The 19,730-nt window shown below is 48.6% G+C and overlaps 1 protein-coding gene and 1 long non-coding RNA gene across 5 annotated transcripts in view; one reads left to right on the top strand and one right to left on the bottom strand.

Moving 5' to 3' along the window:
- Positions 1 to 19,730, top strand: part of SERHL2 (serine hydrolase like 2) — a 35,334-nt gene that overhangs the window by 6,993 nt on the left and 8,611 nt on the right. For all 3 annotated transcript variants that reach the window (XM_026479498.4, XM_044392413.3, XM_044392414.3), the window contains exon 9: positions 19,637 to 19,671. In XM_026479498.4, coding sequence (XP_026335283.1) covers positions 19,637 to 19,671 — 35 coding nt within the window. The remainder of the gene's footprint in view (positions 1 to 19,636; positions 19,672 to 19,730) is intronic.
- On the bottom strand, positions 7,338 to 15,167 carry LOC113241697 (uncharacterized). Of its 2 annotated transcripts, none has more exons than XR_006412043.3 (3): positions 14,814 to 15,167; positions 13,588 to 13,730; positions 7,338 to 9,385 (listed from the first exon to the last, which is right to left on the bottom strand). It is a non-coding gene; the product is annotated as an uncharacterized LOC113241697 (long non-coding RNA). The 2 variants fall into 2 exon arrangements; XR_006412044.3 differs by lacking the exon at positions 7,338 to 9,385 and adding an exon at positions 11,648 to 12,524.

Genomic DNA, 19,730 nt, shown 5'->3' with positions numbered 1-19,730 from the left:
ACAGCAGAACCAATGACCCAGACGTCAAGCGTGCAGTAAGGAAAGGGTTTATTTGAGAGGCAGACAAAGGAGGAGGTGAGGAGATGGAGAACATTCTCGAAGGGGAATGCCAGGGTTTTTTTAAAGGCAAGTGGGAAAGGGTCTGGGGAAAGGGGAGAGGAGCTCTGTGACTCAAAACCAGATAAAGGAAGTTACTTTAAGTAGCGGAGGGTTAATTTCATTTTGTTGGGGTACTTGGTTGTCATGGTGTCGGGCAAGAGTATTATCTTCTAGAAACATGGCGCAGACAGCATTCCCCGAACAAGCGGGTTTGGGTAAGAAAGCTGCAGCCGCCTCAGTTGCCCTGTTAACGCTTTGGTTACTAGTTTTGGTCCCCACTGTCATTGATCATTCCTCATTCTTGAGCGAATCGGGAGGATGACCGCTCCGGCTACTTCCTGCTGAAATGGGGCGGAGATCGGGGTGAGCGGAACGGACCCTTTCTGCACTTAATCGGAAATATTCCTCAGTTCCGGCTTAAAACCCTGCGCTCTGCATGACTAGAATTTTTGTGCTTTGGTGAATAGTTTTTGTACAACGTTTCGTACCGCATGCTGTGATTAAGTAGGGAAGAGGGAGAATTAGGAATATGGAAGATGCCACATTCGAGGAAGTATTCCTAGGCAGGTTGACCGAAATCCCTGGGGAATCCAAGAAAATAATCCAGAAAAACAGTCCAAATCCGAGTCCGGGACTTTAAAGATTTGTTGTAACCAAGTAGCTTGTGGTCTTTATTTTGGCAAGAGGAACGTCCACTTCGGAGGAAGTATTAATATACGTGCAGCCTGACGAATAAACACCTCCTTGTTCCGCTAAAACATAACCTAAAGCAGTTTTTTTTTTTAATAATTTTTTATTATATTATGTTAGTCACCATACAGTACATCCCCGGTTTCCGATGTAAGGCTCGATGATTCATTAGTTGTGTATAACACCCAGTGCACCATGCAATACGTGCCCTCCTTACTACCCATCACCGGTCTATCCCATTCCCCCACCCCCCTCCCCTCTGAAGCCCTCAGTTTGTTTCTCATAGTCCATAGTCTCTCATGTTTCATTCCCCCTTCTGATTGCCCCCCCTTTCTTTATCCCTTTCTTCCCCTACTGATCATCCTAGTTCTTATGTTCCATAGATGAGAGAAATCATATGATAGTTGTCTTTCTCTGCTTGACTTATTTCACTTAGCATTATCTCCTCCAGTGCTGTCCATGTTGTAGCAAATGTTGAGAACTTGTTCTTTCTGATAGCTGAGTAATATTCCATTGTATATATGGACCACAACTTCTTAATCCAGTCATCTGTTGAAGGGCATCTCGGCTCCTTCCACGATTTAGCTATTGTGGACAATGCTGCTATGAACATTGGGGTGCATATGGCCCTTCTCTTCACTATGTCTGTATCTTTGGGGTAAACACCCAGTAGTGCAATGGCTGGATCATAGGGTAGCTCAATTTTTAACTTTTTAAGGGACCTCCACACTGTTTTCCAGAGTGGCTGTACCAACTTGCATTCCCACCAACAATGTAGGAGGGATCCCCTTTCTCCACATCCTCTCCAACAATTGTTGTTTCTTGCCTTGTCTATTTTTGCCATTCTAACTGGCGTAAGGTGGTATCTCAGTGTGGTTTTGATTTGAATTTCCTTGATGGCTAATGATTTTGAACATTTTTTCATGTGTCTGTTAGCCATTTGTATGTCTTCATTGGAAAAGTGTCTGTTCATATCTTCTGCCCATTTTTTGATTTGTTTATTTGTTTCTCGTGTATTGAGTTTGAGAAGTTCTTTGTAGATCTTGGATACCAGTCCTTTATCTGTAGTGTCATTTGCAAATATATTCTCCCATTCCGTGGGCTGCCTCTTAGTTTTTCTGTTTCCTTGGATGTGCAGAAACTTTTAATCTTGATGAAGTCCCATAAATTCATTTTATCTTTTGTTTCTCTTGCCTTTGGGGATGTGTCATGAAAAAGGTTGCTTTGGCCGATGTCGTAGAGGTTGTTGCCTATGTTCTCCTCTAGAATTTTGATGGATTCCTGTCTCACATCGAGGTCTTTCATCCATTTGGAGTTTATTTTTGTGTATGGTGTGAGAGAGTGGTCAAGTTTCATTCTTTTGCATGTAGCTGTCCAATTTTCCCAGCACCATTTATTGAAGAGACTGTCTTTTTCCCACCGGATGTTTTTTCCTGCTTTATCAAATATTAGTTGCCCAAAGAGCCGAGGGTCCATTTCTGGGCTCTCTATTCTGTTCCATTGGTCTATGTGTCTGTTTTTGTGCCAGTACCATGCTGTCTTTGTGATCACAGCTTTGTAGTACAGCTCGAAATCCGGCATTGTGGTGCCCCCAGCTTTGTTTTTCCTTTTCAACAGTTCCTTGGAGATTCGGGGCCTTTTCTGTTTCCATACAAATTTAAGGACTATTTGTTCCAGTTCTTTGAAAAATGTCCTCGGTATTTTGATCGGGATAGCATTGAAAGTGCAGATTGCTCTGGGTAGCATGGACATTTTAACTATGTTAATTCTTCCGATCCATGAGCATGGAATATCTTTCCATCTTTTTGTGTCTTCCTCAATGTCTTTCAAGAGTGATTTATAGTTTCTAGAATATAGGTCCTTTACGTCTCTGGTTAAGTTAATTCCAAGGTAACGTAAGGTTTTTGGTGCTATTGTAAATGGGATGGATTCCCTAATTTCTCTTTCTTCGGTCTCATTATTCGTGTATAGAAATGCAACTGATTTCTGAGCATTGATTTTGTATCCTGCCACGTTACTGAATTGCTCTATAACTTCTAATAGTTTGGGAGTGGATTCTTTTGGGTTTTCCATATAGAGTATCATGTCATCTGCGAAGAGAGACATTTTGACTTCTTCTTTGCCGATTTGAATACCTTTGATCCCTTTTTGTTGTCTGATTGCTGTTGCAAGGACTTCTAGTACTATGTTGAATAATAGTGGCGAGAGTGGGCATCCTTGTCGAGTTCCTGATCTTAAGGGAAAGGCTTCCAGCTTTTCCCCATTGAGAATTATATTTGCAGTAGGCTTTTCATAGATGGCTTTTATGAGATTGAGAAATATACCTTCTATTCCTACACTCTGAAGGGTTTTAATCAGGAAAGGATGCTGTATTTTGTCAAATGCTTTTTCAGCATCGATTGAGAGGATCATATGGTTCCTGAGTCTTTTCTTGTTGATATGATGTATCACGCTGATTGATTTGCGAATATTGAACCACGCTTGCATCCCAGGTGTGAATCCCACTTGATCGTGATGGATAATCCTTTTAATGTACTGTTGGATTCTATTAGCAAGTATCTTGTTGAGGATTTTGGCGTCCATATTCGTTAGGGAAATCGGCCTGTAATTCTCCTTTTTGATGGGGTCTTTGCCTGGTTTGGGGATCAAGGTAATATTGGCCTCATAGAATGAGTTTGGTAGCTTTCCTTCTGTTTCTATTTTTTGAAATAGCTTTAGGAGAATAGGTATTATTTCTTCTTTGAATGTTTGGTAGAATTCCCCAGGAAAACCGTCCGGGCCTGGAGTTTTGTTATTTGGAAGGTTGTTTATCACTGACTCAATTTCTTCATAATTAATTGGCCTGTTTAAGGAATCAATTTCTTCCGGTTTCAATCTTGGTAGTTTATAGGTTTCCAGGAAGGATTCCATCTCTTCCAGATTGCTTAGTTTATTGGCATATAGCTGTTGATAAAAATTTCTAATAATCCTTCCAATTTCAACGGTGCTCGTCGTGACCTCTCCTTTTTCATTCATAATTTTAATAATCTGGGTCCTTTCTCTTTTCTTTTGGATAAGTCTTGCCAGTGGTCTGTCAATTTTATTGATTCTCTCAAAGAACCAGCTTCTAGTCCTGTTGATCTGCTCTACTGTACTTCTGGTTTCTGCTTGATTGATTTCAGCTCTAATTTTGGTCAACTGCTTCCTCGTGCGTGGATTAGGCCTGTCCCTCTGTTGCTGTTCCAGCTTCTTGAGGTGAGAATATAAAAACTGCATTTTAGATTTTTCTATTCTTTTGAGTGAGGCTTGGATGGCTATGTATTTCCCCCTTAGGACTGCCTTTGCAGTATCCCATAGGTTTTGGACTGTTGTATTTTCATTCTCATTGGTCTCCATAAATTGTTTAATTTGATTTTTGATTTCCTGGTTTATCGAGTCATTCCTGAGCAGGATGGTTCTTAGTCTCCAAGTGTTTGAGTTTCTTCCAAATTTTTCCTTGTGGTTGAGTTCCAATTTCAGAGCGTTGTGGTCTGAGAATATGCAGGGGATAATTTCAATCTTTTGGTATCAGTTGAGACCTGTTTTGTGTCCCAGAACATGGTCTATTCTTGAGAATGTTCCATGGGCATTAGAATAGAATGAGTATTCTTTGGTTCTGCGGTGTAGTGTTCTATATATATCTATGAGGTCCAACTCGTCGAGTATGGCATTCAAAGCCTTTGATTCTTTGCTTAGTTTTTGCCAGGGTGTTCTGTCTATTTCTGATAGTGGAGTGTTGAGGTCCCCTACTATTAATGTATTTTCATTTATATGTCTCTTTATTCTGGTTAAGAGTTGGCTTGTGTATCTTGCTGCTCCCCTGGTGGGGGCATATATATTTATAATGGTCATATCCACTTGTTGAATAATTCCCTTAAGAATAATATAGTGCCCTTCTGCGTCTCTAACTATAGTCTGTAGTTTAAAATCCAATTTATCTGATATGAGAATTGCTACCCCAGCTTTCTTTTGAGGTCCATTTGCGTGAAAGATGGTACTCCATCCCCTTACTCTCAGTCTGAATGCATCTTTGGGTTTGAAATGAGTCTCTTGTAGACAGCAAATGGATGGGTCATTTCTTTTTATCCAATCTGCAACCCTGTGGCGTTTATGGGATGGTTCAAACCATTTACATTAGGACTGATTACTGAGAGATATGATTTTAATGTTGCCATGTTGCCAGTAAAGTCTTTGTTTGTATTGGCTGTGACTTTCTGTTCTGTATCACTCTTGGGGCCTTTTTACTTTTATAGAACCCCCCGTAATATCTCCTGTAGGGCTGGTTTCGTGGTTACAAAATTGGTTAGTGACTGGCGATTCTGAAATGTCTTTATTTCTCCATCAATTCTGAATGACAGCCTTGCTGGATAAAGGATCCTTGGCTGCATGTTTTTCTCTGAAAGAGCTTTAAATATGCTCCCCCAACCCTTTCTCTCATTCCAGGTCTGTGTAGACAGGTCTGACGTAATTCTGATGCTTTTGCCTTGGTACGTGAGAAATTTCTTTGCCCTGGCCGCTTTCAATACTGTATCCTTGGATCTAATATTTGCGAAATGCACTATGACGTGACGTGGCGTAGGTTTGTCGTGGTTGAGCTTGGGAGGGGTCCTCTCTGCCTCTTGGACACGAATGTTTGTTTCCCTTGCTAGATTAGGGAAGTTTTCAGCTACAATTTGTTCAAATATCTCTTCTAGACCTCTGTTTTTCTCCACCCCCTCGGGGATGCCGATGATTCTAACATTGGATCGTTTCATTGAGTCAGTAATCTCCCGTAACCTACATTCGTGGGCGTGGATTTTTTTAAGACCATCTTCTATTTTAATTTTTTCCTCTATTAACCCATCCTCCAATTCACTAACCCGTTCCTCTGCTTCTGCGACCCTGGCCGTCAGAGCCTCTAGTTTTGCCTGCATTTGGCTCATAGAATTTTTAATTTCTGTCAGATTCGCTCTCATTTCTGTCCTTAGGGATTCTATATTATATTCTCAGTAACCTTTTCGTTTATACTTTTTTCAATTCTACTCATCATTTTGACCATCGTTACTCTGAATTCCATTTCTGATAATTTGGTTACATCCATATCCATTATTTCTGTGGCAGAGGCCACAGACTCACTGTCTTTTCTTTGCTGGGGGGGGCTTCTCCTTCTTGTCATTCTGATGAGGAGAGGTTGCGGGGTTTCCAGAGCCCAAATTATTGACTGGGTCCCAGGCCGTGCCCCTTGTTTTATAGGGATCTTAGGGATGTGGGCTTCTTCTTTAAAGATTTTATTTATTTATTTATGTGGCAGCCAACCAGCGAGAGAGGGAACACAAGCAGGGGAGTGGGAGAGGAAGAAGCAGGCTCCCAGCGGAGGAGCCCGATGAGGGACTCCTTTCCCGAATGCCGGGATCACGCCCTAAGCCGAAGGCAGGCGCTCAATGACTGCGCCACCCAGGCGCCCGGGTTGTGGGCTTCTTGATTTTTCAGCCTGCCTTCTGTGTTCTGGGGGAGGGGCCTGCCGCGCCGATACTCAGGCAGCCATGTTTGGGTAGAGTCTCGGCGTCCCCTGCGAGGGAGGATGGGGGTGGGCACGCTGTGAGCCGGTATTTCCAGGCTTTTGTTCTCTGGCGGCTTTCCCTGGCGGTTTGCTGTGCCTCTTCTGAGAGTCAGAGCAGCAGCGGCCGAATTTCAGCCTCTGTCACAGAACAGAGGGATTGCGGCCCGTTCTCTACTAATGTTCTGGCCACTTTAACTCTGTTTCTGTTGGTGCTGCTCAACCCTGCAGCGTCCCGGGATGTGCGCCCCACACCCGGCGTCCCAGCCCTCACTTCCAGGGCCGGCGCGTCTCTGTCCTTTGTGTTTCTAACGCCGCCAGCCGCCAGCCGCCCCGCGCGCTCCCGGATCTCCCGGTCTCAGTCTGGATCCAGTGAGCGCACCGGGATTCCGGGGTTCCGCGAGATGCCTGGTGGCGCGCGCACCCGGCTCACGGTCTCAGTCTGCTGTTTTGCGGGTGCCGACCTCGAGCCCGCCGGCTCTCCCGTGCAAGTGGCTACCGCTTCCCGGCGCCCGAACACGGCGGCTCCCCCCCCCTTCCGTTTATCTTCCGATATCTGTGCACAGTTTCATGGCTCCCCGCTTCGTACCTCAATACTCAGCGCTGGAGATGTTCATTTGTAGAGATCCAGATGCGTCTTCCTGCGTCTCAGGCTGGTTCCGTGGTTGTTTAGGCTGGTCTGGTACCTATCCAGATCGACTCAGGGGACCGGCTGAAAACGGTGTCTCCTACTCCTCCGCCATCTTAACTCCTCCCCCCAGAAAGTAAAGTTCTAATGATCTAAAATAACAGAGACCCAGGAGAAACACCTGCTCCCGCCGAAGTGACACAGCCTCAGCCCCCGGCTCTGGCTCCGCCCTCTTCCTCTTGCAAGGTCAGTCCTTCAAAATCCCTAAAGCAGTTCTGTTGTCTAAAACCATTCTGGCCGAAGAATCTAAGTCCTTCTCTTGAGCTGCTGTAGCCGAAGCAGTTTCATTAGCAAATAGTCCCAAAGATATAGAGAGATTTTGTTTTTAAGATTTTATTTATTTATTTATTCATTTATTTATTTATTTATTTGAGAGAGCGAGCGCACAAGCAGGGGGAGTGGGAGAGGGAGAAGCAGGCTCCCTGCTGAGCAGGGAGCCCGATGCGGGACTCGACCCCAGGACTCCAGGATCATGACCTGAGCCAAAGGCAGACGCTCAACCGACTGAGCCACCCAGGCACCCCATTATGTAGAGAGGTTTCTAACCATATGTTCATGGGCCGTCACTCCCCACCAGGGTAATAAAGTTCTTCCAGAGAAATAGCCTGTTCTGCCTTCTGGGCACCCTAGTAGGTAGCCCTGCACCTCTCCCCAAAGCAAATCACCATTCAGTATGGACCTTTTAGTTCTGGAAAAAGGTTTTCAAGAATTGGTCCAATGCTGAACCTCCTTGACTGATCATTTGCCCCACAGACAAACATATATCCCATCGGAGCACAGAGGATTCTGGGCATGTTTGGAAAATTAAGCTTTTTTTTTTTTTTTTGAAGAATGGGAGAAAGAGGCTGGGGGGAGGGGCAGAGGGAGAGGGTGAGAGAGAATCTTTCTTTTTTTTTTTTTCTAAGATTTTATTTCTTTATTTGACAGAGAGAGAGACAGCCAGAGAGAGAGGGAACATAAGCAGGGAGAGTAGGAGAGGAAGAAGCAGGCTCCCAGTGGAGGAGCCTGATGCGGGGCTCGATCCCAGAACGCCAGGATCACGCCCTGAGCCGAAGGCAGATGCTTAACGACTGAGCCACCCAGGCGCCCCGGAAAATTAAGCTTTTTATGTGGGGGAATTCTGCTTAGAACCTGGCCAAGCTAGGGAGCAGTATAAGACAGTGTGCACTTGAAATTCAAATGACATGCCTGTGAAGGGGAAGAGATTCCCTTCAGGAACGGGCTGTTTTGTGACTTCCAGTTTGTACCTAGGCAGGAGGTAATGTAACCTGAAGACTGATTAGTCCATCTTTGCTGAACTAAAACAAGGAGACGTGGCCCAGAAAGTGGGTTTTGTTAAACAGACAAGTAGACACTGTCTGTCTGTTAGAGAGTGTTTGGTTTTTATGACCATTATGACCTCGCTCTTACATGAGCTTCCAAAGGTCATTACAGGGGACACTGTCAGGGGTGTTAAAAAGAAACAGGGCACACAGGATCCTCCATTAAGTAAAAATACTGACTGATAAGTATTTTCGACCTGGTTGGTTGCGGCTGTAGGTTGCTCTTCCGTAGGTTACCGTGAAGCTGGGCTCATTAGAGAAAGGTTACGGGCCTAGCTGGGGGGTCGACGTGGTCATGTACGGAGAGGGGTTTCAGGTACCGTATCCAGCAGTCAGACAAGTCACCTGAAGAAGCTAAAGTCTGTGAAATTCTGACCATGGAATTCTCTTTCCAAGTAAAAGAGATGAGAATTATGGAGCAAACCAACAACCCCAAGGAGTCCTGCTCATCTGTTACTGCGTTTGTCTCCCAAACAACACCTTGAGGTCCGTCAGGGGCTCCCAAGAACAGTTAGCAAATTCCTTTTCCAAAAGTGGTTGGGGGAGGTCTGTGCTCTGGGAATGCCATCTTCCAAGCTTTGGGTGATCCTGGCTCTTAGGTGGTTTTTTGTTTTTGTTTCTGTTGGTGGTGGTTGTGGTGGGGTTTTTTCTTTTTTGTCTTCCATTCTCCAAAGTCAAAAGTCTCCTTTCCTTCCAAGTAGCCCCATGAGCAAGTACCGGGGAAGAGTCGTTGCTGGGTCACCTCAGTATAGCGAAAGTCCCATGGCGTGGTTATGAATTAACATTTTCCCCTTTTGATAGTTTTTTTTTTCCTTAGAAAAACATCACAGAACAGGATTGTTTGCTCTTAGAGTTTCACTGTTCTGTTGTTCTGTTCTAGGAAGTTTGCTCCCGATTTCATGAACCAGTCTTAGTCTTGAAAACAGGTTACTTCAGTTACAGGCATCTCATTTCAGGAGGTGGTCCTGCGGGGGGCTCTCAAAGTTAGACCTATACTGCGCAAGTCATCAGGTAATTAGTTAGGAGGCACCTCTGTGGAAACAAAAGAAAAACCCGGATTAATGGCTGGAGCAAATTGTGAACCCAGTGTCTGAGTCCTGAGTGCTGCTCAGAAGATTTCTAGCTGTCGGGCTTGAAGCACGTTCAGATGGAGTGAGGGCTGACAGATTTCCCTGGCCTGTAGTTTGCATGTTTTGGGTGATCTTTCTGAGTGGTCCGCACAGCAACAGATAGGAAGATTGTTTAAACGTGAGCTGTTGTGGTAGTTTCTATCGGAAGTTTACCTCAAGTTGTCTAGCTTCAGTCTTCAAGGTTTCATGTAAAAAAAGGGGGGGGAGGCACGCCTGGGTGGCTCAGTCGTTAAGCGTCTGCCTTCGGCTCAGGGTGTGATCCCGGCATTCTGGGATCGAGCCCCACATCAGGCTCCTCCGCTATGAGCCTGCTTCTTCCTCTCCCACTCCCCCTGCTTGTGTTCCCTCTCTCACTGGCTCTCTCTTTCTGTCAAATAAATAAATTAAAAAAAAATTCAGGATCCAGCCCAGTTTTATAGGCAAACAACAAATACTCAGAGATAATTAATCAGAATGAGAATCTGACATCTACAAAGGTATGTCACTGAAACATAATTTTTCTCACAAAAATCATCCTTGTATTCCTCAAAGATAGACAAATCGAGACTAATTCATTTGTAAGATAGTCCGGTGTTAACAAGCTTGGCCTGATGATGCACGTAAGTGCAGAAAGAATAGTGATTGTCCATGTAGGTTTCTTAAAAATGCGCTTTGCTGGAACTTCTCATATACTTTCAGATTGAACTTTTAGCAGCCTCTTGCGGCTAAGAAGCCAAACCACATAATTGCCATCAGATTCATGTCGGTACCTATAGATTTGGGTGAATTCTTCTCTTCTCGAGGTCCTCAAAATTATCCTCCAAAATCTGTATCCATTTCCTGGAGCTGCCATTACAAAGTCCCACAGACCGGGTGACGTAAACAACTTTGATTGTCTCACAGTTTGGAGCCAGAAACCCAGAGTACTGGCAGCCTCTGTGTGCCTCTCCTAGCTTCTGGTAGCCTCAGGCGTCCCTTGACTCGTGTGGGGCATTCTCTCTGCCCTTCACAGAGTGTGTTAGGGGAGAGTGTGTGGAAAAGGCAGAGCAGCATGACAGGATCAGGATGTGTGGCAGAGCTTGCAGATTGCTCTTAAAAATAGAATGGTCTGGGTTGACCTCATGGAGAAGTGACTTTTGAGCAAAAGTGATGCAGGAGAGGGAGCTAGTCACACAGATAATCTAGGAAGATGATCTGGGGAGGAGAGATGCCAGGAAAGGCTTTGAGATGTTGGGGAGGAAAAACTTTTGCCCACCCTTCAAGTTTCTTCCAGCTGGTCTAAGATTTAAAATTGAAAGATTAACAGGAGAAAATAACATTTAATTACATACGTACAGGGAATCCACATAAACATGAGAGATTCCAAAGACAGGCAAAATGAGGTATATATTGCCATTCTGGACTGAGGGAGGGGAAGGGGGTAAGTGGTCTTAGGCGTCAAAGGGAAGGAAAGCAATTCACAGAAAGAATGGAAAGAGTAAATGGTAAGCAAGTGTTTGCTGGGCCATCCGAAACAATGAGACATGAGGAGGAGTTTTAACAAACAGACTTTGCTAAGTTCCTCCCCGTCTACTACACCCAGTTCCTATAGTATGACGTAGTTATCTATGGTGCGCGCTCCTTCCTCTGTCCGAATCCTTTTAGGCAGTTACAGGGAAGGTCAAAAAGAATAACTTCTTGAGTCTTCCGTTTCTTAAAAATAATTGGCCTAAAATATGCCAGAGATACATTTCGGGGTGGCACATTTGGTCCCTCACTGAGGCACGAGCTTGACCTGGCTTGTGGGAGAAACAGGAAGCAGTAAGCCAGGGTGGGGAGGGAGCGAGCAGCCAGGTCCTTATCTACCATCTTAACCGTGTTCCCATCATAACCCTGGCTTTAGTGTCTTGAAACAAGCCTGAGGTATTGGCATGAGGGAGGGAGAGCCCAGCAGTGCTTGGGGTTCCGTAATGACAGAACACAGTCCTGTGTCAATATGTGGCCCCCACATCCTGAAGTGGGGCCCCACATTCACTGTTGTGGATGCTGAACCCCTCAGCTTAAACTGGGCAGCCCTGGGGCTGAAGGCATGATTTGTTTTCACTTGTACGGTTCGAACACAGAAATTTCTCCTGAGGGGGATTTTGAGTAGGTGCTCATATTTAAAGTAGAAAGATTTTATTTAAAAATGAAGATTTCCAGTGTCTTTCTTTTTTTAAGATTTTATTTATTTATTTATCAGACAGAGAGAGAGCTTGCACGCAAGCAGGGGGAGCAGCAGGCAGAGGGAGAAGCAGTCTCCCCGCTGAGCAGGGAGCCGATGAGGGACTCCGTCCCAGCAGCAGCTCTGACCCTGTCTGCTCTGAGGCAACCACCCTGTTCTGTTGTCCCCAGGGCTGCAGTTAGGACTCTCAGGGTCCAAGACCCCTTTGTTTGCAGAGGAAACCAAGGAAACCAAGGCCAGAGAGGGAGGATCCAGGGCATTCTGCCCCATTTCATATGCCCATCCCAGGGCTGATATCACCCATCCATTCAGATCATTCAACACATCAACAGATCAGTCCTGGACGCCTGCCCCAGGCTTGCTATGCACCCAGCTCTTCTGCCCCACCTTGTAGTCCTGGAGTAGAGAGCCTGGGGTTAGGGGACAGACGTCACTCACCACAGAGGTTACCCACCTGGGAGAGGAGTGCTGCGTCTGTGGAGAGCCCTGCCCCGGAGACCCAAGGGTCATGAAGACTGAGGATAGTGCCCAGAAAGGTAAGAAGGATGAGGTAACGAGCATTCCAGACCCAGGCGACAGTATGTGCAGAGGCCCTCCCCACAGCAGGAGGGAGCATGTCCAGTCCTGGGACCTGACAGAAGGCCAGGAATATTGAAAGAAGGGCAGAGTGGCTGCCATGGGGGGTGGGGGAGTTGGGTCCTGGACAGGGTAGGATCCATCCAGGATGCTAACCATTGGTTGACGGCTGATCGTGGTGTTTATTCCAAGAGCAAAGTGTCAAACAACAAAAATCCAGCTGAGGAAATTTGAAGATCTAATTGGCTTTAGTAAATGACCCGTGCGTCGGGCAGCGTCCCATCTAGCAAAGAGAAAGGAAGTCCGTCAAGCTGTAGAAAAGAAAAGGATTTTAAAGGCAGAGACAGAAACGGAGGAAGGAAATGATTTGCGAAGAAGGCATTGTTTCCGACGAGGTCGCCCTCCTCAGGGGAGCAGAAGGGGCCTGTCAGTAGCTTTGCTGGTGACGGCGGGGAAGTCCCATGTTGACTGGTTAGAGGTTACCTTCCCGGCTGGGCTGAAACCGCAGTTAGGTCACGTATTAAGTCTGGGTGGGCTGACATGGGCCCTTCACATAAGGGCCTCCCTTTGGGGCTTGTGGTTGTCAACACAAAATGAACAAACTTTTTAGAATTTCTTTTAAAAAAAGGAAGAGCACAAGATCGCAGGCTTCAGAGGTATGGGAACAGAACTTAGATTTGTACTCTTATTTTTAGTCAAAACGTCTCTCGTCGGCTATTTGCTAACGAGCGGACGTACAACGTGTGCTCGGGGCGGAGACAGAGCCCGCGCTTTGAAGTTCGGTGAAGTCACTCTGACCTTGGTAAATATTAAAGTTACAGCTTCCCTGGGAGCCCCGGAGCAGGGCCCACGAACATTCAAAGTTGCAACGTTCCTGTATCATTTCTCCCTTTTGATCAACAATCTTTCTCAGCCTTGGCGATCAACCCTTATTTTACGTTCCTTAGATGGAACCGGTGCATTGAGCAAACAGATACATACCGTATGTCCCATGGGGCTTTGGGGTGGGGACTTCACCTTGGAAGGGGCAAAATCCAGTCCACGATATCAGGAGGTTATCGCAGGACGAGGGCGGGGGTGCTGTGGGTATGCTCCAAGATGGGGTTTTAGGCTCCTGGTTTCCAGGAAGGAAGGCCGGGCCTTGCTTGTTGCCAGGCTGGGACCATATCGGTTGACCTGGAGTCCAGGCCTCCGCGGAGACCACTAGTGAGTTTGTTAGTGGGGTCGGAAAAGATGCAATTGCTGATTGGGGGAAACCGTTGTGTGAAAAACACATTTTAAACTTCTTGCTAGTTTTCACCTCATTAACCCTATGGGGCATGGTTTCAGCCCTGGCCCCCACTTACCCCTGGAGTTGTGGTCATTCCTCAATCTCGAAGAATTGAAACGATGACCGCTCTGGCTACTTCTTTATCTCCTCGGGCGAAGTAGGTTTTGGGCAAAGAGAAGTTGTTGCAAATCTTCGCCGGGTCATGCCTATGGTGCCAGGCTGAGCAAGTTTTAATTTACAGGTTACGGCAGCAAAGGAAATAAATGTAACATGGAGTCAGACATGCCAAGATTTTCCAGACCTAACTTCCCATTCAGTCTTTTCATTCCATTTCTATGGAGCGGGGCAGAGGCGCATCTCCTGTAACTGCTTCAACCTGAATTAGGGTGCGGTAGGGGGCTTTGGAAAGGAAGGATTTGACACGGTGCAGGACACGGCTTTTGGTACCTGTGCTAATGGAGGGGACTGTCAGACAGTTCCTTATCTGAGAATGTGGATATTTTCCGAAATAGTTTGGGACCACATGACATTAATTTTATCCCCAAGTGTATTCTATGGAACAGTAACAGTATATAGTCAAACCCATCATTCCTTCTAAAATTGATCTGACGTCAGTGGGTATGCAAGAGAACAGATAGTCAACCAGTGCCAGCCACCTCGGACGGTGGGGTGTGGTGGTCAAGGGCTTCTTGGAGCAGGTGGCTTGCTGCCTGCTTTTGTCTGTATGGAGTCTCATCTCCCAGCAGGAGGAGACAGGTGCAGTAAGTGGTATCAGCCATCATACAGACTCTGCCTTGTTAGCAAGCAATCAGAATCAGTAAGAGACATTTCTATGGAAGCAAAAGAAAAACACAGGTTAATGGTCAGGGCAAATTCTAAACCGTGTCCGAGTCCCCTAGTGCTGCCAGTGAGATTTTTTTTTTTTTAAAGACTGCATTTCTTTATTTGACAGAGAGAGAGAGAGAGAGAGCACACAAGCAGGGGAAGCAGCAGGCAGAGGGAGAGAAGCAGACTCCCCGTTGAGCAGGGAGCCCGATGTGGGGCTCGATCCCAGCACCCTGAGATCATGACCTGAGCCCAAATCAAGAGTTGGTTGCTTAACCACCTGAGCCACCCAGGTGCCCCTTAACCTGCTTGTTCTTAATAATTAACCCATGACAGGGAGCAGGGAGCCCAACGTGGGGCTCGATCCCAGGAGCCCGGGATCATGACCTGAGCCGAAGGCAGCTGCTTAACCGGCTGAGCCACCCAGGCGTCCCCATTACCGGTCACCTTTAACAGATCAAATAAAAGTCAGCTTACATCGAGGAGGTCCGGGTGTGCCCAGGAGACTTCACCAGATACACATGGGAGGTGCAGAGCAGTCGAGGGGCACGGAGGGTCCGAGCTGGTACCGGGCGCCGAGCTCCGGGTGACCCCCTGGCGTTCCCCGCCCAGTGGCTCCGAGATCCTACCTACACCGCCGAGAACTGTTGACGCAAATGAACAAACAGACTTTTTCTTTGAGGTTATTTGCTAAGGGACCGGATGTACACGGGTGCTCAGGGCGGAAACGGAGCCCACGCTTTGAAGTTTGGTGAGATCATTTTGACCTTCGTGAAAGCATAGCTTCCCCGGGAGCCCACGAGCAGGGCCCACAAGCATTCAAAGTTGAAAAGTTCCTTTATCACTGTGTTCTTTTTAACCAAAGGGAAGCTCTTGCAGGGTTTTCACTGGAGGGTGAAGAGGTGGGTCTGAACTGATCGAATTTGCATTTCCAAACAGGCGCTGGCTGCCCTGTGCACCGGTCCAGGCCAAGGTCAGGGTGCCAAGGGCAGGTCTGTTTGGCTGGCTCTTTGCTTTCTTGCAGCTGTTGGTTGAAGGTTTTGAAGGGACCACCAGCACGTGGCAGGAGAGCAGTGAGGCTGGGAATGCCTGAAAACCACACATTCCTTTGGGAAAATGCCTGGAACGTTTGGCATTTGGTTTTTCCCTCACTGGGTGCAGAGAGGGGGCTGTCTGGCGGCTGGCCAGCTGTGTCCTTAAGCTTAAGCTGTGTCTTCGTCTTCTTCCTGGGGGTTCTTAGCCTGAGGGGCAAATATCCCCATTTTGTAAAAAGAGGGAGGGCTAGTTTCTAGAAAACAGATGTTAGGAGATAGTTGTCTACTTTGTGACCATTTTCCTTTATCCGCAAGCATACCGTTAGTGAGCGCCCACCCTGGGGGACGCAGGAAGGTGGAGGGTGGAGTGGGGCAGTCACAGGGTGGAGAAGGTCATTCTGGACCTCATGTGGGCTCAGAGGCAGGAGACAGGAGGGTGACAGGGAAATGGCAGCCCGAGTGGGAGCCATGAGGGGGACAGAGGGGAAAGACCCTGTGGGCACACTGAGCAACAAGGTGGTGAAGGCAAAGGTCGAGAAGGTGGCAGGCCCCCGCGTGAGGCCCGGCAGAGTCCAGTTCTGGAACTGTCTGGAAGGGGGGATTCTGAAAGTCTTGGAAAAGGTGGCGCTCACAAGTCGCTGGCCGGGCCAGCCCGAGGGGTCCCAGCAGGGCTGGTGCAGACCCCTCCTGGCAAGCAGAGCCCAGTCTCTCCTCCTTCCAGGGCTGACCCTGGCCTCATCCCTCTCTGTTCCTTCCAGGTGAAACAGGTTGTGGACGGAATTACGAGAAGTCAGTGCGAAGCCCCTCGGGACAGGTGCTGGCACTTGGTGCTGTGGGGTCCGCATCTAATCGAGAAAAGCCCCAAGCACCTCTCTCTCCCTTCCAGAAATGCGAGGGCCATTTGCTCTTGGATCTGGTCGTGGGACTCCTTTAAGGGATATCGGTGCCGGCCTGCTGGTCTGAGAAACACATTTCCTGCCCTCACAAAGCTCACTGTCATGGGGAGGCTGACAGAAGAGCTGCCAGGCCGTGGGCCTGCCCGGCCCGGTTCAGGATGTGACCAGGGGAAGTGAGCCTTGGAAGGGCAGGAGGATGTGGCCGAAGGGGAGAGAAGCCATGGCCCCGGGCAGAGAAAACAGAACAGCTCGATAGAGGTTCCCAGGTATCTGGGGGTCACCCCACCCCTACAATAACCCCCTTTAAAAGTTTTTTCACGTCTTCCGAGTAGCTGGAGCCCAGAGCTGGAGGAAGGAGGACGGCAGGGAGCCCAGGGCGGGGGCCAGTCATCTGTGCAGGGAGATCATGGCCAGAGCGGAAGACGACCCAGAGGCCTCAGCTTCGTTTCCGTAGGCCAAGGCGATCTAGGGCAGCGACCAGAAAATCTTCCAATTACATCGTCCTCCTAAGTATTTAGAATCACAGATGCCCAACGGAGAACCTCCATCAATTCATCGTCTATGTTTATCATCTGAAAGTTCCATAATCTCTAATTAGAGGGGGAAACCTAATAAGCATGGCAAATAGCTCTCCTTGTTCCCATAACTGTTTCTCTGAAAGCCATTTTGTATTCAAACATCAGTTTTCCAGCAGGGAGGCCTAAGGCCCCTCCCCCGGTGGGCACCCCCGCTGCCCCGCCTGCTCAAATACCCCACGTCTCCTCCCACCCCCACCCCAGAGCTGATGGCCTTTACAAGGGGCTGGGCAGAGAGACCCACCTAGTTGCCATTTGGGTTTTGTTTTTGAATTTAATACTACTTTTTTTAACAGGTGTCACCTGACACGGTTTCAAACAGGCAATCCTGTAAAAACCTGTGCGCGCGTCTCCCTGGGTCTTCCCCCTTTCCCATCCTTGTTGCTCAGCTCAGCCTAGGGTAACCCCCTTTTTAAGGGTGCTCACATCCTTCCAGTGTTTTAATGTATGCTCTTCTTCCCCCCCCCCCTTTTTTTTTTTAAGATTTTATTTATTTCCCTGAGAGAGAGAACAAGCAGGGGGGAGGAGCAAGGGGAGAGGAGACGCAGGCTCCCCGATGCAGGACTCGATCCCAGGAGCCCGGGATCATGACCCGAGCCGAAGGCAGGTGCCCCTATTTCCCTCTCTTGCAAACACCCTAGAGCGCGTGCCGCAGCCTCCCGGCTCCTCGCACTGATCGCAGGTCCTGGACTTAGTACTGATGCGAGTGTCCCCGCGTGACCGTGGGAGCTAATGTAACCTGTTCCCTGCAGAGGGACCCTGGGCGCTTCCCGTCTCTGCTGTTCCGCGCGAGGCTGTGCCGGGCGCCTGGTTGGCAGAAGCGTTCACGGTGGATCGCGGGCTCGGGCGCAGGTGGAACCCGCACGGAGAGCATCTGTCCCCCGGCGAGGGGAGAGGCGCTGGCTGTGCCCGGCCTTGCCAGGTGCCCCCCAGCGCCGGCCCTTAGCAGCCCGGCCGTGATGGGTGAGCGGCCTGTGCTCCCGGCGGGCACGCGGAGGGACTCTTGCCCGTGTGTGGGTGCGAAGTTACACCTTCGCGTGGTTCTCGTGCGTTTTCTTTTTAACGATGAGTATTTCTCAGATTTACTTTTCCGGAAAATGTACCCGCCTGCCCTCCGCCGCATCGCGCTGGTGGTCTTTCCTCAATTTCCGGGAACTCTTCGTAGGTCGGGGAGATTGAGTTGCAAGTACATCTTCCCAGACGGTCATTTATCTTCTTTGACTTTGCTTAGAGGTGTTTTGGGTTTTTTCTTGCAGTGCAGAATTTGCGCATAGGGGTCTCTTTTCCGGCCTCTGCATCTTGAGTTGTAGCGAAAAGCTCGTGTCTGATTCGAACACTGTTGGGGTTGAGGAGTTTCCCTTCAAGGCTCGCTACTTTGGATATTTATCTTGTGTACAGGTTGAGGTTTGGATCTGATTGGATCTTTTTCCAGATGGCTCCTCCGTGAAAGTGTCTTTGCCCTCGGTGACCTGAGAGGCGGCCACGCCCTGACGGCCCTTCGGCATCGTCTGTCTGTGGGTCTTCGTCCCGTGGGTCTGGCCGTCCGTCCCTGGCCAGCACTGCACAGCTCGGCTCACTGAGCCCCACGGGGTGTTTTAGCATCTGTAGGACAGTCTCCCTTTATGGCTCTTTTTCAGAGTCTTCCCGCTATTCTTGCTAAAAATTGTGTTGGCATATCCTGGATGTACATTTAACTAATATTAGTAGTACTAGTGATATCAGACGTACCCCTGTGCCCCCGCCACTGGCGAAAGCACTAGAACAGTACCCATTCCTCTGAACCCTGTGTGTCCCCGTCTCTGCCACCCAGAGGCAAACATCTACTTATCCACTCAACAAGCAACTTTTTGAGCACCTGCTGTGTGGCGGTCTCTGTTCTCGGTCCTGGGGAACCCAGCCGGGATGGAGACACCAAGCCCCTTGTTCCCTGGGAAGCTGCATTCTAGTGGAGGACAGCTATGCATGCAGGTGGGGTGCTTTAGAAAGTGCTGAGCGATAGGAGGAAAGCCTGCCAGAGGGGGCGGGAGACGTCCCCATGAGATGGCTGTGACTCTACTTACTTACTTATTTATTTGGCTGTGACTTGAAATGGGAGGGCCTGGCTGGAAAGGGGATATGGAGCAGAGACTTGTGGGAAGGAGGAGGCAGCCCTGCTTCTCTTTGGTGTCACATCTGTGGGATTTACCCAGTGGCTCTGATCCACCGTTTCCCAAGTGGAGAGGGTCCCCTAACAACCCCCCGCCAGAAGCTCACTTCTCAGGTGGCCTCCCAAACCTGTGATTCTCTTTCTGAAGGGGACATTGCCCAAGCATGGACTTGCTGGGAATCTGGCCTCCCCAGGTGAGGCCCAGCTTGTCCACCATCGGGACTTCGGCAAAGAACCAAGGCTCGGCCCGCAGATGGGACCATGGGCCTCCTGACCCCGCCAACCTTCTTTTCTCTTCGACACATGATGACATGGATTCTTTGCTGTTGGGTGCTTCCTGGGGTTTAAAGATCACGTGACCATCTTAAGGTTCTCAGAGATGACAGCCACGTGCCAGATGGGGTAACCATCCACCACCATCCTTCCGCACTGTTCTCTGGGGTGGCCGGGGAGGCGCCTGTGTGGGCCGCACTGGTCCGTGGCCAGGTGGCAGTGGCCAAGCTCTGCTGTTCCTGCTCGGCCCCAAGAGGACACCAGTCCAGGCTGAAGAAGGGCACCTGGCCGGAAGGGCCCCGGGTCCCCAGGGCAGCCCTGTGGAGTCCCTCACCCAACAGGCAGCACTGAGACCCCGTTTGTGCTTCCATTCCAGGTCTAGTAATGAACAGAGACCGGAGGATGACTGTGGTGAGTGTTGCTGACTTTTTCTTTTGTCATGACATTATTACTTTACGTTATTGCGCTAT

This window comes from Ursus arctos, unplaced genomic scaffold (assembly GCF_023065955.2).
Source record: "Ursus arctos isolate Adak ecotype North America unplaced genomic scaffold, UrsArc2.0 scaffold_21, whole genome shotgun sequence".
In the NCBI taxonomy this organism is placed as follows: domain Eukaryota; kingdom Metazoa; phylum Chordata; class Mammalia; order Carnivora; family Ursidae; genus Ursus; species Ursus arctos.
Note: the sequence above shows the minus strand (reverse complement) of the source record. Positions and strands in the feature narration are given on the sequence as shown.